Here is a 22618-nt window from a genome sequence, read left to right as displayed (position 1 = left end):
CTAGTACAGGCAGCACCATCAAGAAGATGTGAAAACCTTGATTTCCATTTGAAGAGATTTCAGTTTATAACCTTTCAGTTTGAACAGCCTTTTTCTTTGATTCCATTTTTTATGGTAACTGTAAGGTACTAGATACTGTGTACCCAGCTGGAGTTCTGGAGGCTTAGCCTAACCTAGACAGCCATTATCACAGTCTACAAAACCAAAATGAAATTGTGAAACGTGGCCTGTGACAATCTCATCACCAGAGGCAGTAGTAGTTTTTGGTTTGGACTGTGATGGTAGGTTCTACGAGAGTGCTTTTTGGACCAGTAAGGGATCTGGTTGCCAAAACTAAGACTTAGACCATCATTTGGCTGTTGCTTCAATGCTCTTGATACTTCCGCTCTTCAGACATGTTTTGGAAGATAGCAGTACCTCCTGTTATTGTGTTTTGTAGGGATCCAAATTGTGCTGGAGTTGACAGGCTACAGTTTAAAAAACCACCTGGACCATAACCCCACAAGAACGAGGCTCCCTCTGGACCCTGGTCAATCATAAGTGTTAGAATGGAGATTTTTTGCATGTGCAGTGATAGAGCTGTCCAACAGAAGTTGCCATGACTGTGAACTGCAGATGTCTTCAGGGTCACGTAGCTGTTGGGTTGGGGGAAGGAAGAGCTCAGAAATGCAATTACAACCTTATAAACCTGAACTCTGCCTAAATCCTGCACTGGATACCGATAGGGCTGTTTGGATTTGTGCCATGGTCCTCAGAAATCAGGACTCTCTTCTCCCATTGATGCCTGTGCTCTCAAGAAATGTTTACAATGCCTCTTGTGATAGTAACAGCTCTTCCAAATGAGAATCAGTTTCGGTAGAGCTAATTATATTGGAGTCACCATTTCCCCATGTGAAACATGAAGGACATTTGTTATCGGGAAACAATCCATTGCATTTTTATAATCTTACTTGTGCTGTATTCTGAACAGAAGTCTGAATGCAATGAAATGCCATTCATTTGTGTTTTAGAAACAATGCCCTCTATTCCAAAAATATTTTTTCAAGCCTTATTTGCTAAGAGCAAGCTGGAAGAAGACAAAGTAAAAGTCATTCTTCATTTTAGCAGAACCTGTTGCTTTCCACTGGTCAGTCAGCACAGGAAATCAGCATGCTGAGAAAATACCTGCATGTCATGAAAAACCACAATGTGTTTTCATGTTGCTTTAGAGACACTAGGCAAGTTACTTCGGTTTCTGAAAAAAAACTGACCCTACTTCCCTTTTCCTTTAGCCAGTGTCCTGTTCACATCTTAGGCAATAAGAATCACTCTGCTTGAAAAAATAGTTGTCTGGGTAGTTCAAACAAAACACAATTTTAGTTCAGCCTTGAGTGAGTCAGCTGAGGAGCAGAATTTAATGCTTGCCTCTGCAATCTTCTGAGGTGTGATAGCAAGTACTAGTGTTGCACCAAGCAAAGCTTCCCAACACTTTAGTGAACATATCCTGCTATATTTCTTTTCAGGGCTTTTTAAAAATTCAAGGGAGAGTCAGTAGATTTCTGTGCACACTGGAACAAGAAAAGTTTCAGTGTTGCTGAATCTGAGGTTTTGGTAGGAAAAACCCATTATTCCAGAAAATTTTAATCTAGCTCTGCTGCTGTCTCACTGTCAGCAGCAAGTGAACAGAGGCAACTCAAACTAAAAGAAAAAGCCTACTTTCTAAACTCAGAAATGCTATGCCAGCTATGATGGAGGTAGTAGCAACTTCCTATCTACTCTGGGTCCCGTCACCAGAAGATGCTCGTCTCAGTGTGAGCTAGCCTTGAGTACATGTAAAACAACTCTGCAACGCTTTACAGGCATCTCAGATGTTGCTTGCAGATCTCCTGGAAGACGGAGATCATCCTGGCTACCTATGAATTTTAGACAATGTTTTTATGTTACATTCCATGATCTCTCCCTGGTGAAGTTTAGACCAGAAATATACCCCAATACCATGTGAAACTTCATGTGAATTTTATGGGAAATCTGCAACAAAGCATTCCATCTTTACAGAAATTATAAGAATTGATGATTACAGAAATGTGTGATTTAATTTAAATCCCCAGCCAAAAAACGAGCTGTTTCAGTGCATGAAGATTTTCCCTTTATTTGTATTTCAAATTATATTCTTTAGGTATTTTATCTTCTGCCCTTACTGTCATCTCTTTATTTCAAAATAAAAGATATGAGAGAGAAATCTTGCTTTGATGAAGGCACTTATCTGTTGTTTTTAATTTTAGGTCCACTGTAGTGGAGATTGAAGTGTAGCTGTTTGTATACGCTGGATCCTGGCCTCAGACTACTATGAGCTTTGTAGGCCTGCAGTGCAAAAACCTTCAAACACTTCCTTGCTCAGAGAGTGCTTTGTGCACTGCACAGTGTTCTGTAGCTGTCTAGCAAAGAGCTCCACATTGTGGATTTTCTACTGTCATCTGTTGCCTTCTGGGGGGGAGAAAAAAAAAGAAACTTCAGGGAATTCTATCTGAAAACAAATGACACTAAGAAATAAATGAAAGGCTTAACAAAGTGTCTTCAGAAGTTGCAGTGCTGCTTTTGCTTTGTTTTTAATTTAGAAGCTTAAAGGAAAGGGTAATTTAAAAAAGAATTTCAACCCATATGCTCATTCCCAGTAAAGAATAACCCTGAAAATCTCTCTTATTCCTACAGTATCCGAGAAAGGGACAGCAATGGTTCCTATGCCCTGTGTCTGCTGAATGATGGAAAAGTACTGCATTACCGTATTGACAGAGATAAGACAGGAAAGCTCTCCATACCGGATGGAAAAAGATTTGACACCCTCTGGCAGGTCTGTTAAATTTGAATCACCTGGTTATCTGTCATCATGTTTCCATATAACTGACTAAGGCAGCTTGTTTTACTTTGCTGTGTGACAACAGCCTTTAGCTAAACACCAACATGTTTTGGCAGGTTATTTGTCACACGTTTCCAACTTCATGTGGTTTCTATACATGAAGAAAATATATGTTAATGTAGAAAGTTATGTAAGTATAGAGAGTTTAATAATTTTTAAATGTGATGTTGCAGCTTGGCTGAGTTCAGCATTGCTGTAATTATTATTCAGTTGGCTGAACATTCTCTAGAATGGAAGACTGTTTGCATTTGCAAGTGACCATATTCAATAATAGCTATGCTAGGTATAGTCTTTTGCTAATGTCCTTTGTGACAGCAATAAACAGAATTCTAGGAAACACAAAGGGGATGGTTTAGGATACTGTACACATGCTGCATTCTTTAGCTTTGAAATTCTCTACCTTCAAGGCTGAAAAAGCATAGTTTGCTGAGGGCTGCCACCACTATATGTCTGAACCCTGGAAAATATTAAGCAATTAAGGAATGCATAGTTGACTACGCTATAGTTGCTAATACAACTGAATACTGGAGAAATGACTGTGTAAATTGAAAATGCTAAGGGAATTGAAACCCCTGCAGAAATGTCTTATGTCCTCTTGCTTAAAATTCTATTAAAACAAGTAAAGTGAGTCACAAATCTAAAATATGAGTCTTTACTTGCATATATTAATTCTTAGCCTTTCCTGTAAATGTCCTGCGTATTTGTTTCCTGGAGTCACTGGAAATTTAAGAGAAACTATGCTATCTTGTAAGTTTTTTTAATATGTCTGCAACTCTTTCACTCACAGACCCCCTCCTTTCTACCTAAATGCACCAAAGCCAAAATAGCAGTAACGAACCTATAATAAAATGGCATGGAGAGGACAATCCAGGAACACAAATGGACACAGCTATTGGTACTATACATTTATTAACTGCTTACATCCCTTTGCGACTTTGAGGTCCAAAGAAAGCATTGCGTATTAGGACAATTCCTGCACTGTAGTTATACGCATCTTGAAAAAAAAAAAAAAAGAGGGCAGGAAGCCAGAGGTATAAAAAGAAGTGATTTACTCAGAGTTGCAAAGCTGGTTAGTAGCAGAACTGGGCGTGGAATGCTGAGTCTTACAAATCCAGTTGCTGGATCAGGTTCCAGATTCATCCATCTACTTCAGAAACATGCACCCCTGCTAAACAGAAGTAAAGATGGGGTAAGAACATGTGCAGCAAAGATCTGCTGTATGCCCAGTTCATTTGCTGTGATATATACCAATTATAGTACATATGAACACAATTTTACAGAGATGATATATTTAATTATACCTCCCTTACCTTTTAATATCTTTTTCTCTCCTTCTCTCTTTTTTTTTTTTTTCCTTCTCATTCTGGTAGTTAGTTGAGCATTATTCATACAAACCAGATGGATTATTAAGGGTTCTTACCATTCCCTGTCCACAACTTGGCTCAGAAAATGGTGAGTTATTCGTTTTATTTTGATATGTATAAATAGCCATGCTAATGATGATAAAGATATGTGCATTTTTTCCACTTGCCATGTAGGTGGGTGCAGATTACGGTAGATTTAAGTTGGATAAAAAAAAGTCAGATGTTCAATTTCCAACTTTTCAAATGAGTTAAGATCTGCCAGACCACACAGGATAGAGGCAGATCCTGTAGCTTAAGGGAGGCTACCGACTCCGGTTATTGCTGGCTCTAAATTAATGTCAGATCCAAAACATGCTTTGCTGCTCAAAGTGGCAGTGTGCATTCCTTGGCCCACACACTAACAGGGTGGTCGTCCCAGCACTCCTCCAATGGTCCTTACTCCAAGCTGAGGCCAGCAGGTCAGCAGCGCTGCTCTAGGCATTCAGGTTGGGTGTAGTGAGAGGTGCACCCAACAGGTGAGTTTCTGGTAGATGAGGCGTTACTTCCCATGTTGGGGAGAGCAGAGCAGAACAAGGGATTGGCTGCACCAGATGCTGAAAATGGGGGTCAGAGAGGCATTCCTTGATAACTTGGGGGAAGGGGGGGCGGGGAGGGAGTGTCCTGGGGTCCAGTATGCTGTTTGGCCTGTCTCTTCTTTAATGTCATGTTAAATACCGATAAGACCTTGTCCTCTCTCTTGCCCTGACTGCCAGGGAAAAAAAGATGCTTCTGCTTGATCCTTGTCTAACTCGTGCTATTCCAGAAGCGGTGTTCTCTCTCTAAGGCTGCATTCCGTCATTCTGACTGGATACCAATGCCATGGTGAGAGGATATGCCCATACATTTTCCGCTCCTTTGAATCGTTTAGGCACTGCATATACTTCTGTCTCTGTGGCAGCAAGTACCGGAGTCTGATGCACATTAGAGACAAAAGCAATGAAGATGAGCCAGGAGAAACACTGTAATGTGATTTAAAAACTAGAAAGTTGGTCCCCTATGTAAAATTTTGTGTTCTTGCAGTACCTTTCTTACCTTGCTCAGTATTCTTCTGCATTTGATTCTTTTACAGATAATGTTGTTTTTCACACTCGTCCTCCTCTTCCTGGAACTCCTCCTAAGGTAAGAGTAGGTGGTGATATAGCAGTAGCATTCATTTGAGAAGGCTTCCAATCACACACTGCTCTAGGAATCCTAATGCTTGGATATTATTGCAGCAGTGAGTTTGTTTTTCTAAGGATATAAACAGTAAGTTGAAAGGAATAAACTTAACATATTCTAGCATGGTTATTGCTTTCGTCAGTGTTTTGCATGAGCTATTTATCATTTAATTTTCTGAACTTCTTTTATACATATAATGTATGTGAAAATCAGTATTTTTGATACACAAAATGCCTCATTGATGGTCATGTTCTATAGTAACTGTATCAACACAAGGCGGAGAGATACTGATTTGTTTACATTGTCCATTTTGAGAACGTGCTGACTGAAGCAGAAATGGAGGTTCACTTTGTTTTCATATTTGGTGTGTGCAGTTAACAACAGACTTTGCACAAGGATTTGATTCCTTGTGCAGTGAAATCAAGGGAACACCATGAAGAGTGAGCAAGCCCATCTGTGGTAATAATTGTGTAATTTCTTAGAGTCCATTGGTTAGAGGAGCCACCTGAGGTGTGATACATAACACCATCTCATTCAGCTGTAGTTGATCTCATCTGAAATACGGAGTTTAATTTAATTGTTTCACCACTCCCTGGAGAGCCTAATCATCTAGGTCATTATCTTGATGCAGTCTCACATTATAGAAAAAAAAATTTTTGTTCAAATAGGCAATTACATTTATTTCAGTACTGTTGAATCCCAGGGGGTCCCTGAGCAACCATTCTCATACCACCACTTTCTGAAAATCAGGTGCCCTTTTAAATCATTGGAAATTACGCAACAAAAATCAGTGCCACTTTTTTTTTAATGTTGTCCTGAGGTTTGGATCTATGCCATTTACAAGGACGACTGTGAAGTTTAAACACATGAGACCACATGTATATCATCTGATATACACACAGTTATAATGATGGAGCAAGCACATTCAGTGTGGGAGTACTATGTAGATTTCAGATTATCCGTAGAAAATTTTGCAGTTTAAGTGTAAATGAGAGTAAATTCAAGAAATCTTACTTTAGGTATTTAATTTATCAAAGAAGTAACAAAAAAAACTTGTATGTGACTAAGTTGACTGATGTTTAGGACTGTGCAATGAAAATAAACGGGCCAACCTCTTTTCATCAGTGCATTGCAGTAATACCACCCCAGTTGTTCATGATGCTTTACAGTTGAAAGACTCAGTCATGCTAACAGGGTGTGATTAATCTTGCCTAACATTAATGAACTCAAATGAAGAGCCAGTCATTCAGCAAATCACAAAGGCTCCCTTTTGAGGAATTTTGAAGCAAGAGAGAGACACATACCCATCCACATGTGACTTCAGCCTAAAAGTGGTGGAATGACTTCCCACCAATATGTGCCTATGTCTTTCCACTCAAGGGGCCTAGGTGATTCGCCAAGACTATGTGCCTTGCTTTTAGGTAGCCATTTAGGTGAGATTAATTCCACCCTTGAACATGTACTTCTTTAGCAAGTAGCTGACTTAAATATGCTTGGTCACTTGCACATTTTACACACTACCATCAATGTTTTCAGGATTGATCAGTAGTAGTTACATTTAAGACTCGTCATGATGGATAGAAGGAAGAGCACCAAAGATATGAGCGAGAAGCGTTGAGTGCATATTTTTCAAATATTGTCCTAAAATATTGTTTAAAGCTACAATATGTTTGACATTCTGAACTTCTTAAAACTGGAATCTGAATTTGATGTTTTCTTTAGGAGTTTTATAAAATAAGCTTGCTAAGTTACTTTCCTGTAGTATAAACATGAAAATAGAAAGTGGAAAATTTTAAATTAAAATTACTATTTATGGAGCTCAAAGGCTTCAGTTAATATTGCCAAATTCTCATATCTTTGTGCAAAAGCAGTAACTCACTAAAGACCACTCATATAGCTTTTTTTATATGCAGAGCCTGAAATATAATTAATTCAGATTGCAAAAACAAAAATGCATCCTGAAAAGAGCAAATACAATCACAAAGTCTAATGTAGAGGATGTGCAATCTATCTTCACATTATTTACACCATCATAATAAAGATTTAAGTTTAAGAGTTTCTGACACTTCTGAAGTACTGCATCTTTTTTATTTTACAAAAATGGATTGCCAAAATATATTAATTGGTATTGTGAGTGTTTGAATTGGGACTCAGGATAATTGTGATGAATTGGAGAAACGTCCTGCAAAAAACAGGCTGAAGTTCAGTAGAAACTAGTGCAAGATATTGCACTTATAATAGTCGGCTGTAGAACACAGGATGGGGAGCAGCAACAGGTTTTCAGAGGATGTGATGCCTGTAATGGATCAGCACAGGAACAAGGCCCAGCAATCATCATGCTGGTAGAAGAAAGGGAAACATTAAGAGTGTTTCCAGTTTGTTCAACACTGGTAAGGTTGGAATACTTTCACCAGTTTTTGACACTGCACTGAAGAATGTTGTCCAACAGGAGATAATCCAGAGCAAGGCAACAGGAATGATCATGACTTGTGAGAAAAGATTGATTAGAATAAAGAAGCAAAAGAGAGAGAGTAGAGGAACAGAACATGATTAACAGCTGAAGAAGGGAAGTGAATGGCCTGTTCTGAGGGACAATCTAATACTGTGTACCCATCCAGACCAATTTTTCAGTAATTTTTTATTTTTATATAAATAAATACACAGGTGAGATTCCAAAGCCTTAGTGAAGAGCATGCCCAAATCTGAAGTTGCTTTGAAGCTAAGAGAGTGTATGACCGCTGTAGAAAGATCTGCTGGATGATATGCAAGGCAGACTGTCCAACTAATTTAGCTACAAACTGTTGGTGTGTAAGGGCTTAGAGTAAAATGTACAACATCAGGGAAGGGATTTGTGCAGTATTGCTAATGCTCCAAGAACAAACTTAGAGTAACAAAATGTTACTGTTTCTTGTCCCCTTTTCTGTAATCTGGACATCCTCTGTTTAGTGATAATAATATGCTTCCTCTGCAAAAGGAAGGACTTTCTGCTGAAAGTCTGTATTGGAGATAATTTCTCCATGCAGAGTATGGAGTCTTACTCCTCCTTACTTCTTTCAGCACATGTATGGACTAGGACTTTTCTTGCTTTTCACCAGAGGCTCCATAACTAGATTTAAGGTGATTTTGATCCCCTTTGACTTTGTAAATTACTTTTTTCTCTGTGCACATGATGCCAATATGGATTTAAACCTGCAGAGGAGCTTTTGATATGAGCCTAAAATCAGTTGTTGACATTACAGTGAAGCTGCCAACTTCTGGCCACTTCCCGAATTCTCCACTTAACCTTTTTCAGTATTTTATTTGTTTAGCCACAGTTTATCAGATAGTAATAATAGACCTAAACCTTATGAGTACACCCTAACTTTAGACTAGTACTGTTGCTGTCCCTGATGATGTATTCCTCTTAGCATGCATTTGTATGTGTAATACAAACATTTGAGTTAAGCAGTATTACCATCAAGGCAGTACAGGTGGCTGCTTGGTCAAGTGCTTGGTCAAGAGTAGCTTGACTCTTGTCAGAAAAGTATAATGAACCGTGTTCACCATGTGCAAAAGAGCACTTAACCTCCTAGAGAATTTATCTGTTGCAAAACTATAGCTGAGAAGTGCTTCAGGTTTCATTGATTCCCAATATGGAAAGAGAATTTCGTGAGGTAAAAGAAAATAGCAGATTCAGTAAGCTTTTTCAATATGCAGCAACTGAATTTTTAGGTATCACACCTATGAAGACTGTCAAGCATCAAAAAAGTTTCTATTCTTCCAGCAGGAATGGGGACTGCATGGCTATCCTTGGTATTTTAAAACAAAAGATACCTTTTTTTTGTGAAATCAAACTTTTTTTTTAGAAGAAAGCTAGGAAAAATACCAACCTTATCCATTAGAAAAGCTATCTTTTCAGAAAAAAAAAAAAAAAGTCCAAATGGTTTATTGAAAAGTTCAGATCATCTAACTGTAAGTCAGTTCAAAGGCTGTTCAAAGCAGCTGGATGGCGCATCCACAGCTTCTCTGGGCAACCTGTTCCAGTGCCTCACCACCCTCATGGTGAAGAAGTCACAAATTAGTCACATTTAATTAAAGTAATGTATTATTGTAAAGCATATTGGCATTTCTTTTAAAAGTATCTTTATACAGAACATAAGTATACATGTAAAATCTAAAGCCTGTTCATTTTTGTTCAGAATTAATATCAGTTTGCGTGCTTTTTGCTTCAATAACTACATTGTTTGTTGTAAGACCAAGGTGTACTTCAAATCTTGCTTGATACATTAGTCATACTTCAAGACACTAAAGTTACCAACTGATTTACATTGCTAAATATGTTGGGGGGTGGCTAAAGTTCAAAAACAGAGGCAGGAGAAACATACTGTGTAAAAGATCTGGGGAAAGGGCAATGTGCTTGAATTTAAAAATTGCCTTAAGGTATATCTACAGATTCAAGATGGTTTGAGAGTAATATAGTTGAAAGAAAATTTAGTACTGAGATTTGCTGTACTACATTTGTTTGATGCATCATATGTGTACTTGCAGGCACACACAGGAGAAAAGCTGGGAATGTTTTGTTCTTGTATACTACGTCTGTTTTGTAAAATACCTTTAGGTATTTTCCTGACACGTTTACTGTTCCTCTTTGACATTATGGTTTCTAGATTTGGGCAGGAGGTGGAATTATCTCAAGACTCAAATCGTACACCTTTCCAAAGGCTGGCAGCAAAAAGGTGCCTCATATAGTCTTTTTAGGTTTTTGACTGAGTTAAAAGGACTTACACTTGACTAATTTCATTCTTTTATTTTCCCCCTTTTGGCTTGCTGTTACTAAATGTGTGTCTTGGCTACTAACAATCAGATTGTGAAAACTTTGTAAGCTTTCTGCTTCTTTCCTAATCATCTGCATAATTATGGCCTTGATTTTATAACTGAAGCAATGGTTTTAAAGAAGTTTTAAAAATTGAGGGACTATTTCTAAGTAATTTCTCACATCCCAAAACATTAGTGCAGATCTCAACATGTCTGCAAATAAAATGTGATAAAATGTTTTTCAAAAAACAGTCACTTATAGCAGAACAAAGTGATATTTCTACTGTGAACTATCATTCCTAATCAGAAAATTGGCTTGCTTACACAATGCTATTACTGAACACATTTAGGGAGCAATTTGTTAATAACAACCCCAAAATACATTCTTACAAAACCTGTGCACAAATCTTGTTATGCATTGACGTTAATTACATTTAGGCAAGTGTAAGATGTCACAAGACCAAGCAGAACGGGAGAGGTGATAAGATGTCAGGGAGTCAAGGGGAACCCAGCCCTGTACTAATGGAAATGCTGCTGCATGGCCAGAAAATTATGCTGTCCAGTAATTGATGTAGTTGCGAAGCACATAGTTATGAGCTTTGTTTGCATGCTGAGAATAACATGTGTGTCCCTGTTCCACCGTAAGTCTCTCTTTTTGTTTGTTTATTTATTTATTTATTTCCAGTTGCTCTTCAACAAAAATGAGCAGGCATAAAAAGCCCTAGAGGTACGCTGCTGTTCAGAGTGAAAAACTATGTTTGACATGTACTGTATTTGATAATCCTGGTAAATAACAATTATTCTTTTTTTATAACTTCAGTTCACTTTTGTACTGAAGCACCAATAGCTCTTGTCATCTGTATACCCTTACAGGACCCATGTCTCGTTTTTAATGTGCTGTCATCTTGTACAAATACATATACAGTGTCAGGACATGTTCTAAAGCCATCTGAAAAAAATTGCCATGCTATCACACACTAGACAGGAGAAGTATTTTGGTTTTGTTCAGAAAAGTGACTGTGGAGTCTGAATTCTCTAGACATGGCTTTGGTCAGTCTGCTGTCTGTTCCCCTGGTAAAACCTGTGCTTCTCTCTGGTTGCTTTCTGCAGTCAAATACCTATTTCCTACCTGCTGGGGAACATACACGGAGTACAGGCTGAAGTATACTGGCAGAGAAAGACCAACCATTTAAAAAATAATTTCAGAAATCTGATTTGATCACCGTTCACGTGCATTTAACCCTGAATACTCAAACCCACAAATTTCACCATACTGCCAAATGTTAGACTCTAAACAAAAGTCTTGCTCTGAACATTTCCAAGATTTACCATCCATTAACCCCAACATGCAGAGTTTACTTTAGACCTGGTTAATTAGGCAGTTACTTCTCTTATGTCAAAAACTTCCAGAAAGTAAAAGGGAAAATTTATGCTGTTATATTTATTCAGTCTTGGAAATTACGGATTTTTTTAAATGTCACAAACTGGTTATTTGGATATAATTTTAGCATTCAGATCAAAATTTTTGAAGCTGTTTTGCTCACTAATGTAAAACTGGCAATTTAGACAATTTAAATGAACTCCTGCCACCTAGTGGCGACTAAGATGTCTTAGCCAAAGCTCATAATAAGGTCTTTGTCATTCAGTGTTTTGCTATTCAGTTTGGTTTAGCAAAATAAGATGACTTTATAGCCTTACATATACATTCGCGTTTTTGCAAATCAGAATTATTAACCTGAAAAGAAATCTCACTTGCTGTACTGATTGCCTTCATAAGCATATTCTTTACTATAAAATGATAATCATTACTATAAAAATCAGAGTAGTTAGAGCCATTTCATTTGTATTTTAAAGCAAACAGTAAGTGGGTCTTTTTCTCATTGCATCAACTAGAGGCTATCAAACCTGCTTGGGGATTATCCTGCTAAGGCCTTATCCATGCGTAGAAAGTGGTATTCTTTTTACTAGAAAGATATCCTTGAGTCAATGCAAACTCTCTGCCTCTTGCTTTCCTCTCATTGTGGATGTGGCTATATTACTATAAAAGTGCCACACTAGTGTAGCCAGTCTCTCATACGGGGAAGAATGGCAAATTTAGATTAGCTTAATTATGGGTACCTGAGAAGTTCAGCCAATGAAAATAAAACTCTAGCAGAAGAAAAAAAATATATTTATGTGAAAACAGGAGAGGCTCACAACAGCTCTAGTATAAGAGCATAAAATGACAGCCTGCCTCATAGTTTACAAGTGTACGTACCACAAGGTGTCACGTAGTACTTGCCATTTTTAACAGGCTCCTCTAGTGGACTCTTTTCTTGTATTCTGACGAGCAAATCCATGGTCATTGTGCCCATTCTCTGCTTCTTGTAAGAATACAAGGAGTAATTTCCTACCCTATACCTTGGTTGTATTAAGACAAAGCTCCCTTTGTCAGAAAAAGATCTGCAGAGTTAAACTTGCTGGTTTTAAAGTGTAGGGCAGAAAGGACTCTGGATTTAAACGATAGTTAAATAAAAAGGAAATTTTATTGTGCTGTTACCCAGACCACTGTACATGCAATGATACATACCTTGTGCACCATTTCTAGACAGCCTCACTTGACTTCAAGAGAAAAATTTCAACCTTTCTGCTAGAAAATCCTAATCAAAGACGTGCAGGGTGCTACATGCCACGAATACATAACTGGCAGAACTAAAGAAAAATGTTTGAGGTTTTCTGAGTGCTGCACAATATTCCCAAGTTACTAATATGAGCTGAAAAGGTGCCTGTGAAACATCAAATTGCAGTTCAACCAGAAATATTAATTGAAAAGCCATTGTTAAGCTGTTTAAGCAAACTGCAACAATGGGGAATATCATTCCACACATACATATATATTAGTTAACTAAGCTAACGCTAATGATATGTAAGACATTATCGCTCGTCTTAAACGTGAGCAGCTCTCTGAGAAAGAGAACTCACTTTGTTAGATTTGGTGTCACTGTGTCATTTCCATTTCAGAGCTGCAGAGTTTTATTCACAAGCACAGGAGTGATGCACTCATTTTTTTAATGCAGTTCCTGAACAAGAGCATCCAGTCCTTTCTGATTCTTTTATTTTGTTCTTGAATTGCAAAGAGCAGAAATGTCTCTATACGTCCCATTTGTGCAGCTATGTCATGGCCAGAGCTATATTTTTACCAGCCACTCTGCACTAGTGAATGGATTCTTGACATGTATGAATTTGGTGTACATGAATTCTGTTTGGCCAGTCCAGAGTATGCCAGTTCATACACTGAGACCTAGCATCAGGGATATTTAACTACCTTTCTAGTCTGCAACTAATACTGATCACATGAGACCTTATGCCCTCCAAGTTTTTTAAAATTTGTGGGATTATCCAGTACTGGCCGAGTGCTTTTTAAGTGTTTCTGCCCTGTTGTTCAACAGCAATCAGATGAAGCTTACTTATCAGACCTGTACAAGGTGTTGCAGTGGAATTGGTAATTTCCATCATTATGATTCAGCCTGCAGGGTTATATTGCCATCTAAAAAGCATCACTTCTTCAAACAGTAAATTCAAGTCCATTTGAAATCTTGAGCTTATAATTTTCAAAGGCCTTTCCCAAAGTGCTTGCATCCATTTCTCATAAGCTTGGGTTATGATGAGGAGATGTGGTACACAATCTTTTTACTCGTCCAAAAACAAGGAAGGTCTGCTGAAGTCGCACCCGTCTGTGGGCTGAATTTATATTCCTCGTTACGTAACAGCAACTACACAAACTCTATCCAGCACTTAACTGTTCGTGGAAAGAAAGAAAACAGAGCTACCGTGCTTCATTGGTTAGCTTGGAGCTACAGCTACACCTGTGTGACTTTACCTAATTGTGACTACAGAAAAGGTTTCAGTGTTTTAAGTGAGGGGTGTGCTGTAGGACATTTCAAGGCTTGTGTTCAGATATTCCCATCACACTTTTTGGTGCACAGTTGAGGTACTCACCACAGTGAACAGAGGACACAATTGATAGTCCTGTCAAAGCTTTCAAAAAGCAAAGAAGTCGCAGAGCAGTCTCTTCTAGATGTCATTTTCTGAACACTTTGCATTTCTATCAGAAAGGTTATTTTAAGGGTAAAGTATGCAAAAGGTATCCTTTGAAACTGTGATTCTATCATTCCTAAGTATTTCAGAACTTTCCTTCCAGTATCCTGGAAACTGCCACTGAAGATTCAGCATCTCAGTCCCTTTCTTAGGTAGTCACCATATATTTATCCTTTTTTTCCCACTCTACTTGTGGACCCCTTGGCCAAGAAGTGTTGACCAGAGGCTTCCTTAAAATCCATGCAATGTTGCAATTTGCACCCGCTTCCTTTATACTTGTATCTGTCTAGCAACAGCTATTAATGTAAGGCCATATTGCTTTGTATCCACTCAGTTAATTGATTCCAATTACCTTTTAGAATGTAAAATGATGTCCCTTTTAAAGTATAAATATAGTTAATGTAGAAGCAAGAATACATCGAGGAAGCTATCCAGTGGAACTATAATCAGTTCTTAGTAGTAATACTGAATGGGTCATAGTAACTAGCAATAAGATAAAAAAACCCTAAGAAGTCTTGATGGGTTATGAAGCAATACAGGATATATGAAATGCACAAACTAAAGTCACTGTGGTTTCAGTAAGTATAATTCCATCCGATTTGTTTTTGCTTTGAAAAAGATGATTAATGTTTTTGACTGAACATAAGCATTTCCCTATCCATCCTGACGTAGTATAGGGAAACACTGTCCTAGGTGTTCACAGTGAAACTGCGAGCCCATCACTTGAGAGGTTTAGGATTGAGTTCTAGTCTTACTGGGCTTTTTTGAGTTAGTGAATGCCCTGTGTGTGAAATAGAGTGATACAGGTCTTGGAAATACCGTTCTTAACTTGCAGACCTGGCAAGGTGCACCAGCCTAAAAAAACAGAACTAGAGCTCAGGATCTTAGAATCATAGAATCATAGCATCATTTAGGTTGGAAAAGACCTCTAAGATCATCAAATCCAACCATTAACCGAGCACTGCCAGGGCCACCACTAAACCATGTCCCTAAGCACCACATCTACACGTCTTTTAAATACCTCCAGGGATGGGGACCCAACCACTTCCCTGCGCAGCCTGTGCCAGTGCTTGACAACCCTTTCAATGAAGAAATTTTTCCTAATATCCAATCTAAACCTTCCCTGGTGCAACTCAAGGCTGTTTCCTCTTGTCCTATGGCTTGTTACTTGGGAAAAGAGAGTGACACCCACCTCACTACAACCTCTTTTCAGGCAGTTGTAGCAAGCGATAAGGTCTCTCCTCAGCCTCCTTTTCTCCAGGCTAAACAACCCCAGTTCTCTCAGCTGCTCCTCATAAGACTTGTGCTTTAGACCCTTCACCAGCTTCGTTGCCCTTGTTTGGACACGCTCCAGCACCTCCATGTCCTTCTTGTAGTGAGGGGCCCAAAATTGAACACAGTATTCAAGCTGTGGCCTCACCAGTGCTGAGTACAGGGGGACGATCACTTCCCTGGTCCTGCTGGCCACACTATTCCTGATACAAGCCAGGATGCTATTGGCCTTCTTGGCCACCTGGGCACACTGCTGGCTCATATTCAGCCAGCTGTCAACCAACACCCCCAGGTCCTTTTCCACTGGGCAGCTCTCCAGCCACTCTTCCCCAAGCCTGTAGCATCGCATGGGGTTGTTGTGACCCAAGTGCAGGACCTGGCACTTAGCCTTGTTGGACCTCATACAATTGGCCTGGGCCCATCAATCCAGCCTGTCCAGATCCCTCTGTAGAGCCTTCCTACCCTGCAGCAGATCAACACTCCCATCCATATCTTCTTTTATCTCCTGCATATCTTGTTTTATACCATTCATTTGCCTCCTTGTTCTTGAGATTGGCAGGTCAGTTTGTTCCCTGACCTATCTCAGAACCATCTCAGGGCTCTTGTGTCTTGCCCTGAAAGCAAATGGCCTTTCAGCACTGTTCCACAAGACTGATTCAAGTCAGAAGCGTTACCCTTACCATCCCTGATGCCACCATGCTCGTTCCACTAGGCCAGAATCTTGCCGAGTGTTGGCATTCTCCTCGGGGTTTGCTGTAAAATCTATATAGTGAAAGCTTTTCGGCTTCATCCAACTGGGCAGATCACTTCATTACAATTTAAAGGTCTGTACCACACAGGTCAGGCATTTCCCTACAAAATGCAGTTTCCAAGTGATAAAACTTCTATTGCACCCAATAATTCACTCCTGGACATTTCTCAAGCTCTGTTTCTCTTTACTTGAAAACCACAACTGTTTCAGGCAGGAACTTATGCCACTGAAAGCTTCAGTTATTAAAAAGAAGAATCATGTACTCAAATATTTGCACAATAGCCCTATCCAGTGTTTGGCAAGTACAATATACCATTGTTTCCTATTTGAGCTGAGCAAATTTGTGTTGGTGTTTGAATTTCTGGTTTTAAAACACTCTCTTAGGAGGGTGAGGTCACTCATGAGTAGAGTAAAAATTCTACATTGAGAAAGAAAAGGGACTGAACTGCAGAAATAAGTTCTGTAATTCCCTGTTCCTGACAGTTCACAGACAGAAGAGAGCAGATTATAAGTTTCTCTCATCTATCCTTTATTGTGCCAGACTCATCCTACAGCCAAGGAGCTCCAGTACACACTGTGTTTCTGCTAGGGTTTTTGTGTGCTCCATAGTATTCCTCTGACAAAGAGGAAAGGCAGAGGGATTGTATTTGAACCAGATGTTCAAGTACAGTAGGAATTAGGTCATTTTTTCCCTCCTCAGAGCAGACAGACTGGCCTAGTATCTGGTCCATGATGTTTGTCCATGACGTTACACAAGCCTATTAAAATAATTACTTTTTACCCCAGTTTCTTCCAAGTGGAATCACTCTATAACATCCACAAGAGAAATAGGGAAGTAGTTTTTGTTTTGATTTGTGCTAGGAATTTCTCTATGGCCTAGATATGGAGAGAGATAACTTGGAGAGGGAGGAAAGGGAGATTAAAGAGGAATCCTTATGACTACTTGTGTTACAAGGCAGATCTGAAAAGAGCATGTAAATTTAATATCTGCAGAATAAGATTTGTGCATGACCCATTCCAGTTAATTCTCTCAGATCAAATGCTCTGAAATATTTGCAATAACTTTTTATGCTTTAGCAGTGTATGTTCCATTTGGCTTGCATATATACTCAAGCAATAACCTCCAGAATGAAATAAACTTTGTTGGATCCCTTTCTTACTTTCTGATTCTCACCTATCTGTCTCTTGCAATCATTATGACATAATCATCGGGGAAGAAAAATGCTTTTAACTTACCTATTCATTGTTAAACATAAAAACTCTATTTGTGTGCTACAGCTTCAGCCAACTATTGGCCACGCACCTGACGAAGCACCTTTTAATCCTTACGTGCTGCAAAGGAAGAGAGGCCTTGCAGGAGCAGAAAAAGGTAGGCTGAGTAATTTATGTCATTATACAATTTCCTTCTTTATGTCAGAGATCTCTCCTCAACCCATATTTCTTTTTTCTTGCATATATTTCACACCATGTTGTGTATTAGTATCTCCACTATCATAGCTCAAGCCTGGTAGCTGAAACTGCCAGATGTCACCATCTGTCATAAAAGTCATTTAGCAGAATTCCCTTTTTCCATGTTGAAGTGAAAGATTATTACTTCCTTGACTCTAAAGGCTGCATCCTTACACTTTGTAAAGCCCTGTTGCGTCCACAGTGCCAAGTTGGTGCTCAGGCTTTCTGTAAAATGCAATTAAAGATGCGTGCCTAAGAATGAGCTACATATAAGGCAGCATTTGGAGTGAAGAATTGTCTGAGATAACTGATGGGAAGTACTAAGGAGAAGGGCCAGCCTTTAACGCTCCTTCTGTCAAGGAACCTCCTGGTTTCACATTATGCAGATGCTCAATAGTTGGAGCATGTCACACGGTGGAGGTCACTGTCTTTTGGGATGTTCTAAAGTGCCTGTAGCTGGACTGCATGTGGTTTCTTTATAATGCCCTCATAAGTCAAACACATGATGATCCTGAACATAGAAAGGGTGAATATAGTAGCTGTGGCAGCAAAAATGTCTCACATAATGTCTAATTTTTTCATTGACTGAACTGCAGGTGATCAGAGAGAGGCCTTACCCATGGATACTGAGGTCTATGAAAGTCCATATGCTGATCCAGATGAAATGAAACCAAAAAATGTCACTCTTGACAGGAAATTGTTAACCTTGGAGGAAGGAGAACTTGGCTCTGGCAACTTTGGTACTGTAAAGAAAGGGTTCTATAAGATGAAAAAGTAAGTGTTTCCTTCTGTTTTCATGGAGTCTAACATGTAAAAGCTCTAGCCTTTATTTTTCAGAGCAGCAGTAATCTTTGCATGCCATTTGGGGTGACAGACTGTACCTAAGTAATTTGGGCTAACTTTCACTGGTTTCTGTTTTTGTGCATACAATCAATCATACACTCATTTCCTATACATTCATTTTCTTTCCCTCTGTTTGCAGACACCTGTCTGCCTGCAGCATAGTCACCTCCCAGTCATTATTTTTGTCTGTAAAGTGGGAAAGTGCCCCTTATGACTATTTTCTCTCCTGTCAGGGATAGTAGAGTGGGAGGTCTGCTGCCTTCCGCCATAGTTTGTATGGGCAGTCATGCTACTCAGTATTTCCCATCTGCACAATCTCTCTTTAAGAAATAGTGTAGAGTGCCATGGACAGCTTACCTGTAGCAAAGAGATTTTCACCTAAAATAAGTATGATAAATACCTGCTTCATGAAGCTGGAATGTTGATTTTCAAGAAGACAGAACATGTTGTGACCTCTTTTATCATGTAACTGCAGTAGGAACAGACCCTGTTTACACTGACAGAAGTGGGAGCACCTGACTGTTCATGCATTTTCATAGTAAAATGTAATCAGTATGTTGTTTAAGTGCATGGGCTGATTATGTATACACTTTCACCACTTGAAGCTGGAGGCATTTCTTTAGCCAAGGTTTTCAGAGCCAGGAAGGATTTGTCTTTTTCCAGTACAATCTGAGGGGATTTGAAGGGCTCTGGTCCCAGCTTGTGTATTTGCTAATCTTGTTTCACACTTGAGCTCTGTTGATCTCATCAGTCACTCTCTCACTTATGAGCTGACGGCTGCAGGAGTAGGCTTAGTTTCTCAGGATTTCAGAGCACTGCCTTGGGGCCTTGCAATGCTGCATGTTCTAGTCTCACCCCCAAAACACCTCAGTGCTTAGAAAGGGCTTTATAGGTTTTCTTGCCAAAAAAAGCTTCATGGCATTCCTGCCAGAATAGGCAAGAAAAATTTGTCCAGTACATTTGTTTTCAGGCTTGTTAAGACGTTTTTATGACTATTTATAGTTTTCTCAGGTTCTTTCCATTCTTTTTCTTTTGCTTAGCTGTCTTCTGAGCATTTGATAGAAGGATGTTCCTATTACAGGCGGGTTTTTTCCCCTCTGAATGTTAATTCTGTCTTTTGTCACAGTTTGTATTATGCGCACAGAAACATCGGAAGAAGATTGTGTGCCTTTGCACATGGATTTTTCAGCAACTAATCCCAGAACTGGATTCTTTTTTGTAGGGGTGCCAAACCAGTGGCTGTAAAAATTCTTAAGAATGAGAGTAATGATCCAGCCATAAAGGATGAATTACTGAGAGAAGCAAATGTAATGCAGCAACTGGATAACCCGTATATTGTCCGAATGATAGGCATATGTGAAGCTGAGGCCTGGATGTTAGTAATGGAAATGGCTGAACTTGGGCCATTGAACAAATTTTTGCAAAAAAATAGGTATGTATGCTTTGATTCCATTTCATCAGATTTATCCAAAGGGGAAAAAAGGTCCTTTTTTTTTTTCTTTAAGGGCAATTTTAAATTGACATGTTGTTAATGTAATAACTAATGATTGTAGTTACTCTTCACTGGGACATGATTATCTTGTACATGTTTCCCAACTGCCAAATATTTCTGGTAAAATAGTGCATTTTGAATAAATGAAAGAATTTTCACATGTCCTTTAATTGCTCATTTATTGATATGATCACACATCATCTTGCTCAGGACATTCTTATGCTGCCTGTTCTCATTAAAGCTTAGCTAAACGTAAGTGGATCAGGTTCCTAGTATGATGTGGGGAAGTTCATAGTAAAGATTTATATTTGAACTCTATGAAAAGTCATGAAAATGAACTCCTGACCTCTTAAAAATTCAATTATGATTTTCAGACATGTCACAGAGAAGAACATAACAGAGCTGGTACATCAGGTTTCCATGGGGATGAAATACCTGGAGGAGAATAACTTTGTTCATAGGGATCTGGCTGCAAGGAACGTGCTATTAGTCACCCAACATTATGCCAAAATTAGTGACTTCGGACTTTCTAAAGCTCTTAGTGCTGATGAAAATTATTATAAGGTAAGGTTTTCACAAGACATGAAAGCTGTATAGTAGCATAGCTTAATCAGGTTATTTTCAGTTGAAGTGCAGTTGTTTTTAGAAGTTTAAAATTAGGAATAATATGTATCATCTGTTATTTTATAACCTGATTGTAGGTCACTGATTTTTAAAATTTGAGATCCACATTAAGAGATGTGTAGGGAGGAAAAAGCTAGTCCCTTCTTTTATTTGCTTACTTCTTTCATTTACTTTGGGCAAATTTGTCATTAGAAGGCTGAAATTTATGGTGGAAATTAGTACCTCCTTATATAAAAGGGGGAAAATGTCTTTGTTGCAGATATGAACTTTTGGGCACTTAGAGTTTTCACCATGTCTAAGGAAAATTTAGGCTAGCACACTGTACTGTTAACTAACAGAACAGAATTTGGGGAGTGTTTTGAAGGAATACCATTGGTAAATAATCATTTGATCTAAGCAGAATTTGTTTAGTTTGGTGTTAAATTCATTGGATCTCTGTACAGGTAAAGGGACTGAAATTACTGCCACATTTAATAAGGTAAAAACATCCATGGGAAACAAAGGCTCTAATCATGTCTGCATCTTTTTTTCTGATATATTGCTCTTGCAGTTCGAATTATTTCTTCCTTCTGCCAATTCCCTTTCATCAGCTGTTTAAAACTAATAAGCCAGGCCATGAAACGCTGCAGAGGAGGAGCAAGCATGTACTTCCTTCTGATGACCTTCCTATGGGAATAGTAACTGCTGGCAGAAAAGGCAGTAACATCTTAAATCACTGTCGCTAGCCTAGCCAGAGCTGCTTGTCAGAGGTTTGAGAATTGGTATCAAAGGCCCATTCCCTTTACAACTCCACAAAATGCAGTGGGGTTCTTTCACTAGATTGAGCACTGTGCTGGGATAGCTTGACACTTGCATTGACGTAAAACAGTGTTATAGCATACTTTAATCAAACTGCAGTTTGCCACAAGGTGGTCACTGTGCTTTGAAATGGAGCATCAACTTCAAGTAATAATGAGACTCAGTGTGGCTGGGTGTGTGTCTCTTACCCTCTGTGGAGAGCCTACATGAAAAATCTTACTTTTAAAGAGCAACTTTAAATTAAATGCCACCAAAAACATGACTCCAGGTCATTTAGCTAAGCTTTATTTTACCGTAGATTTCATTTCAGTGCATTATTTTGAAAGTGGAAGATTAGGAACAATTTTGTAACACTTTTGAAGAAGCTGCTACCCATTCTGTCTAGTGCCAGCTGCATCAGAAATGTTATGGTACTTAGTAGAAATGTGTGCAGATTTAAGTTAACTTGGCTTATATGAATGCTGATGTTGTTTACTACTTACCACTGTCTCTAGCCTGCTTTTTTTCCTTTCTGTTATGACTTACTTTAGGCACAAAGTCATGGAAAATGGCCAGTCAAGTGGTATGCTCCAGAATGCATGAATTTCTACAAATTTTCCAGCAAAAGTGATGTCTGGAGCTTTGGGGTTTTAATGTGGGAAGCTTTCTCTTATGGGCAAAAACCATATAAGGTGAGTAGTTCTATCTGGTGATTTTTTTTCTGTAAAAATTCAGAGCAAATTTGAACCAATGCCTTTTCCTACCTAAAAAGAGTTATTGCCAGTCAAAGCAGGCCTTAGTGCCCCATCAGTTGCAACAAATGTGTCAAAGGATAGCCCAAAAATCAACTCCAGGCCTCTATTTGTTTTATACTAGCATGTGTGCTGTAATCATTTGCAACTCAGCTGACTGTTCTGGTCACCCTGTTCCAGGGAATGAAAGGTGGTGAAGTTGCACAGATGATTGAAAGAGGAGAACGAATGGAACGTCCTGAAGTCTGTCCAACAGAAATCTATGATCTAATGAAATTGTGTTGGACGTACAAGTAAGTGTGATGTGATGCTCGCTCTTTTAATAGAAGTATA

The 22618-nt window shown here is 38.8% G+C and overlaps 1 protein-coding gene across 2 annotated transcripts in view; it reads left to right on the top strand.

Moving 5' to 3' along the window:
* The window catches only part of SYK (spleen associated tyrosine kinase), a 58656-nt gene that overhangs the window by 32176 nt on the left and 3862 nt on the right, over positions 1–22618 (top strand). The window contains exons 4-13 of one of the 2 annotated variants that reach the window (XM_087742502.1): positions 2689–2827; positions 4264–4345; positions 5366–5415; positions 10101–10169; positions 17627–17717; positions 18394–18571; positions 19863–20072; positions 20507–20696; positions 22085–22225; positions 22466–22578. In XM_087742502.1, coding sequence (XP_087598628.1) covers positions 2689–2827; positions 4264–4345; positions 5366–5415; positions 10101–10169; positions 17627–17717; positions 18394–18571; positions 19863–20072; positions 20507–20696; positions 22085–22225; positions 22466–22578 — 1263 coding nt within the window. The remainder of the gene's footprint in view (positions 1–2688; positions 2828–4263; positions 4346–5365; positions 5416–10100; positions 10170–17626; positions 17718–18393; positions 18572–19862; positions 20073–20506; positions 20697–22084; positions 22226–22465; positions 22579–22618) is intronic. The other variant, XM_087742503.1, reaches the window with a different exon arrangement.

This window comes from Nipponia nippon, unplaced genomic scaffold (genome assembly GCF_047370975.1).
Source record: "Nipponia nippon isolate SJK-2023a ecotype South Korea unplaced genomic scaffold, ASM4737097v1 scaffold_8, whole genome shotgun sequence".
NCBI lineage: Eukaryota > Metazoa > Chordata > Aves > Pelecaniformes > Threskiornithidae > Nipponia > Nipponia nippon.
Note: the sequence above shows the minus strand (reverse complement) of the source record. Positions and strands in the feature narration are given on the sequence as shown.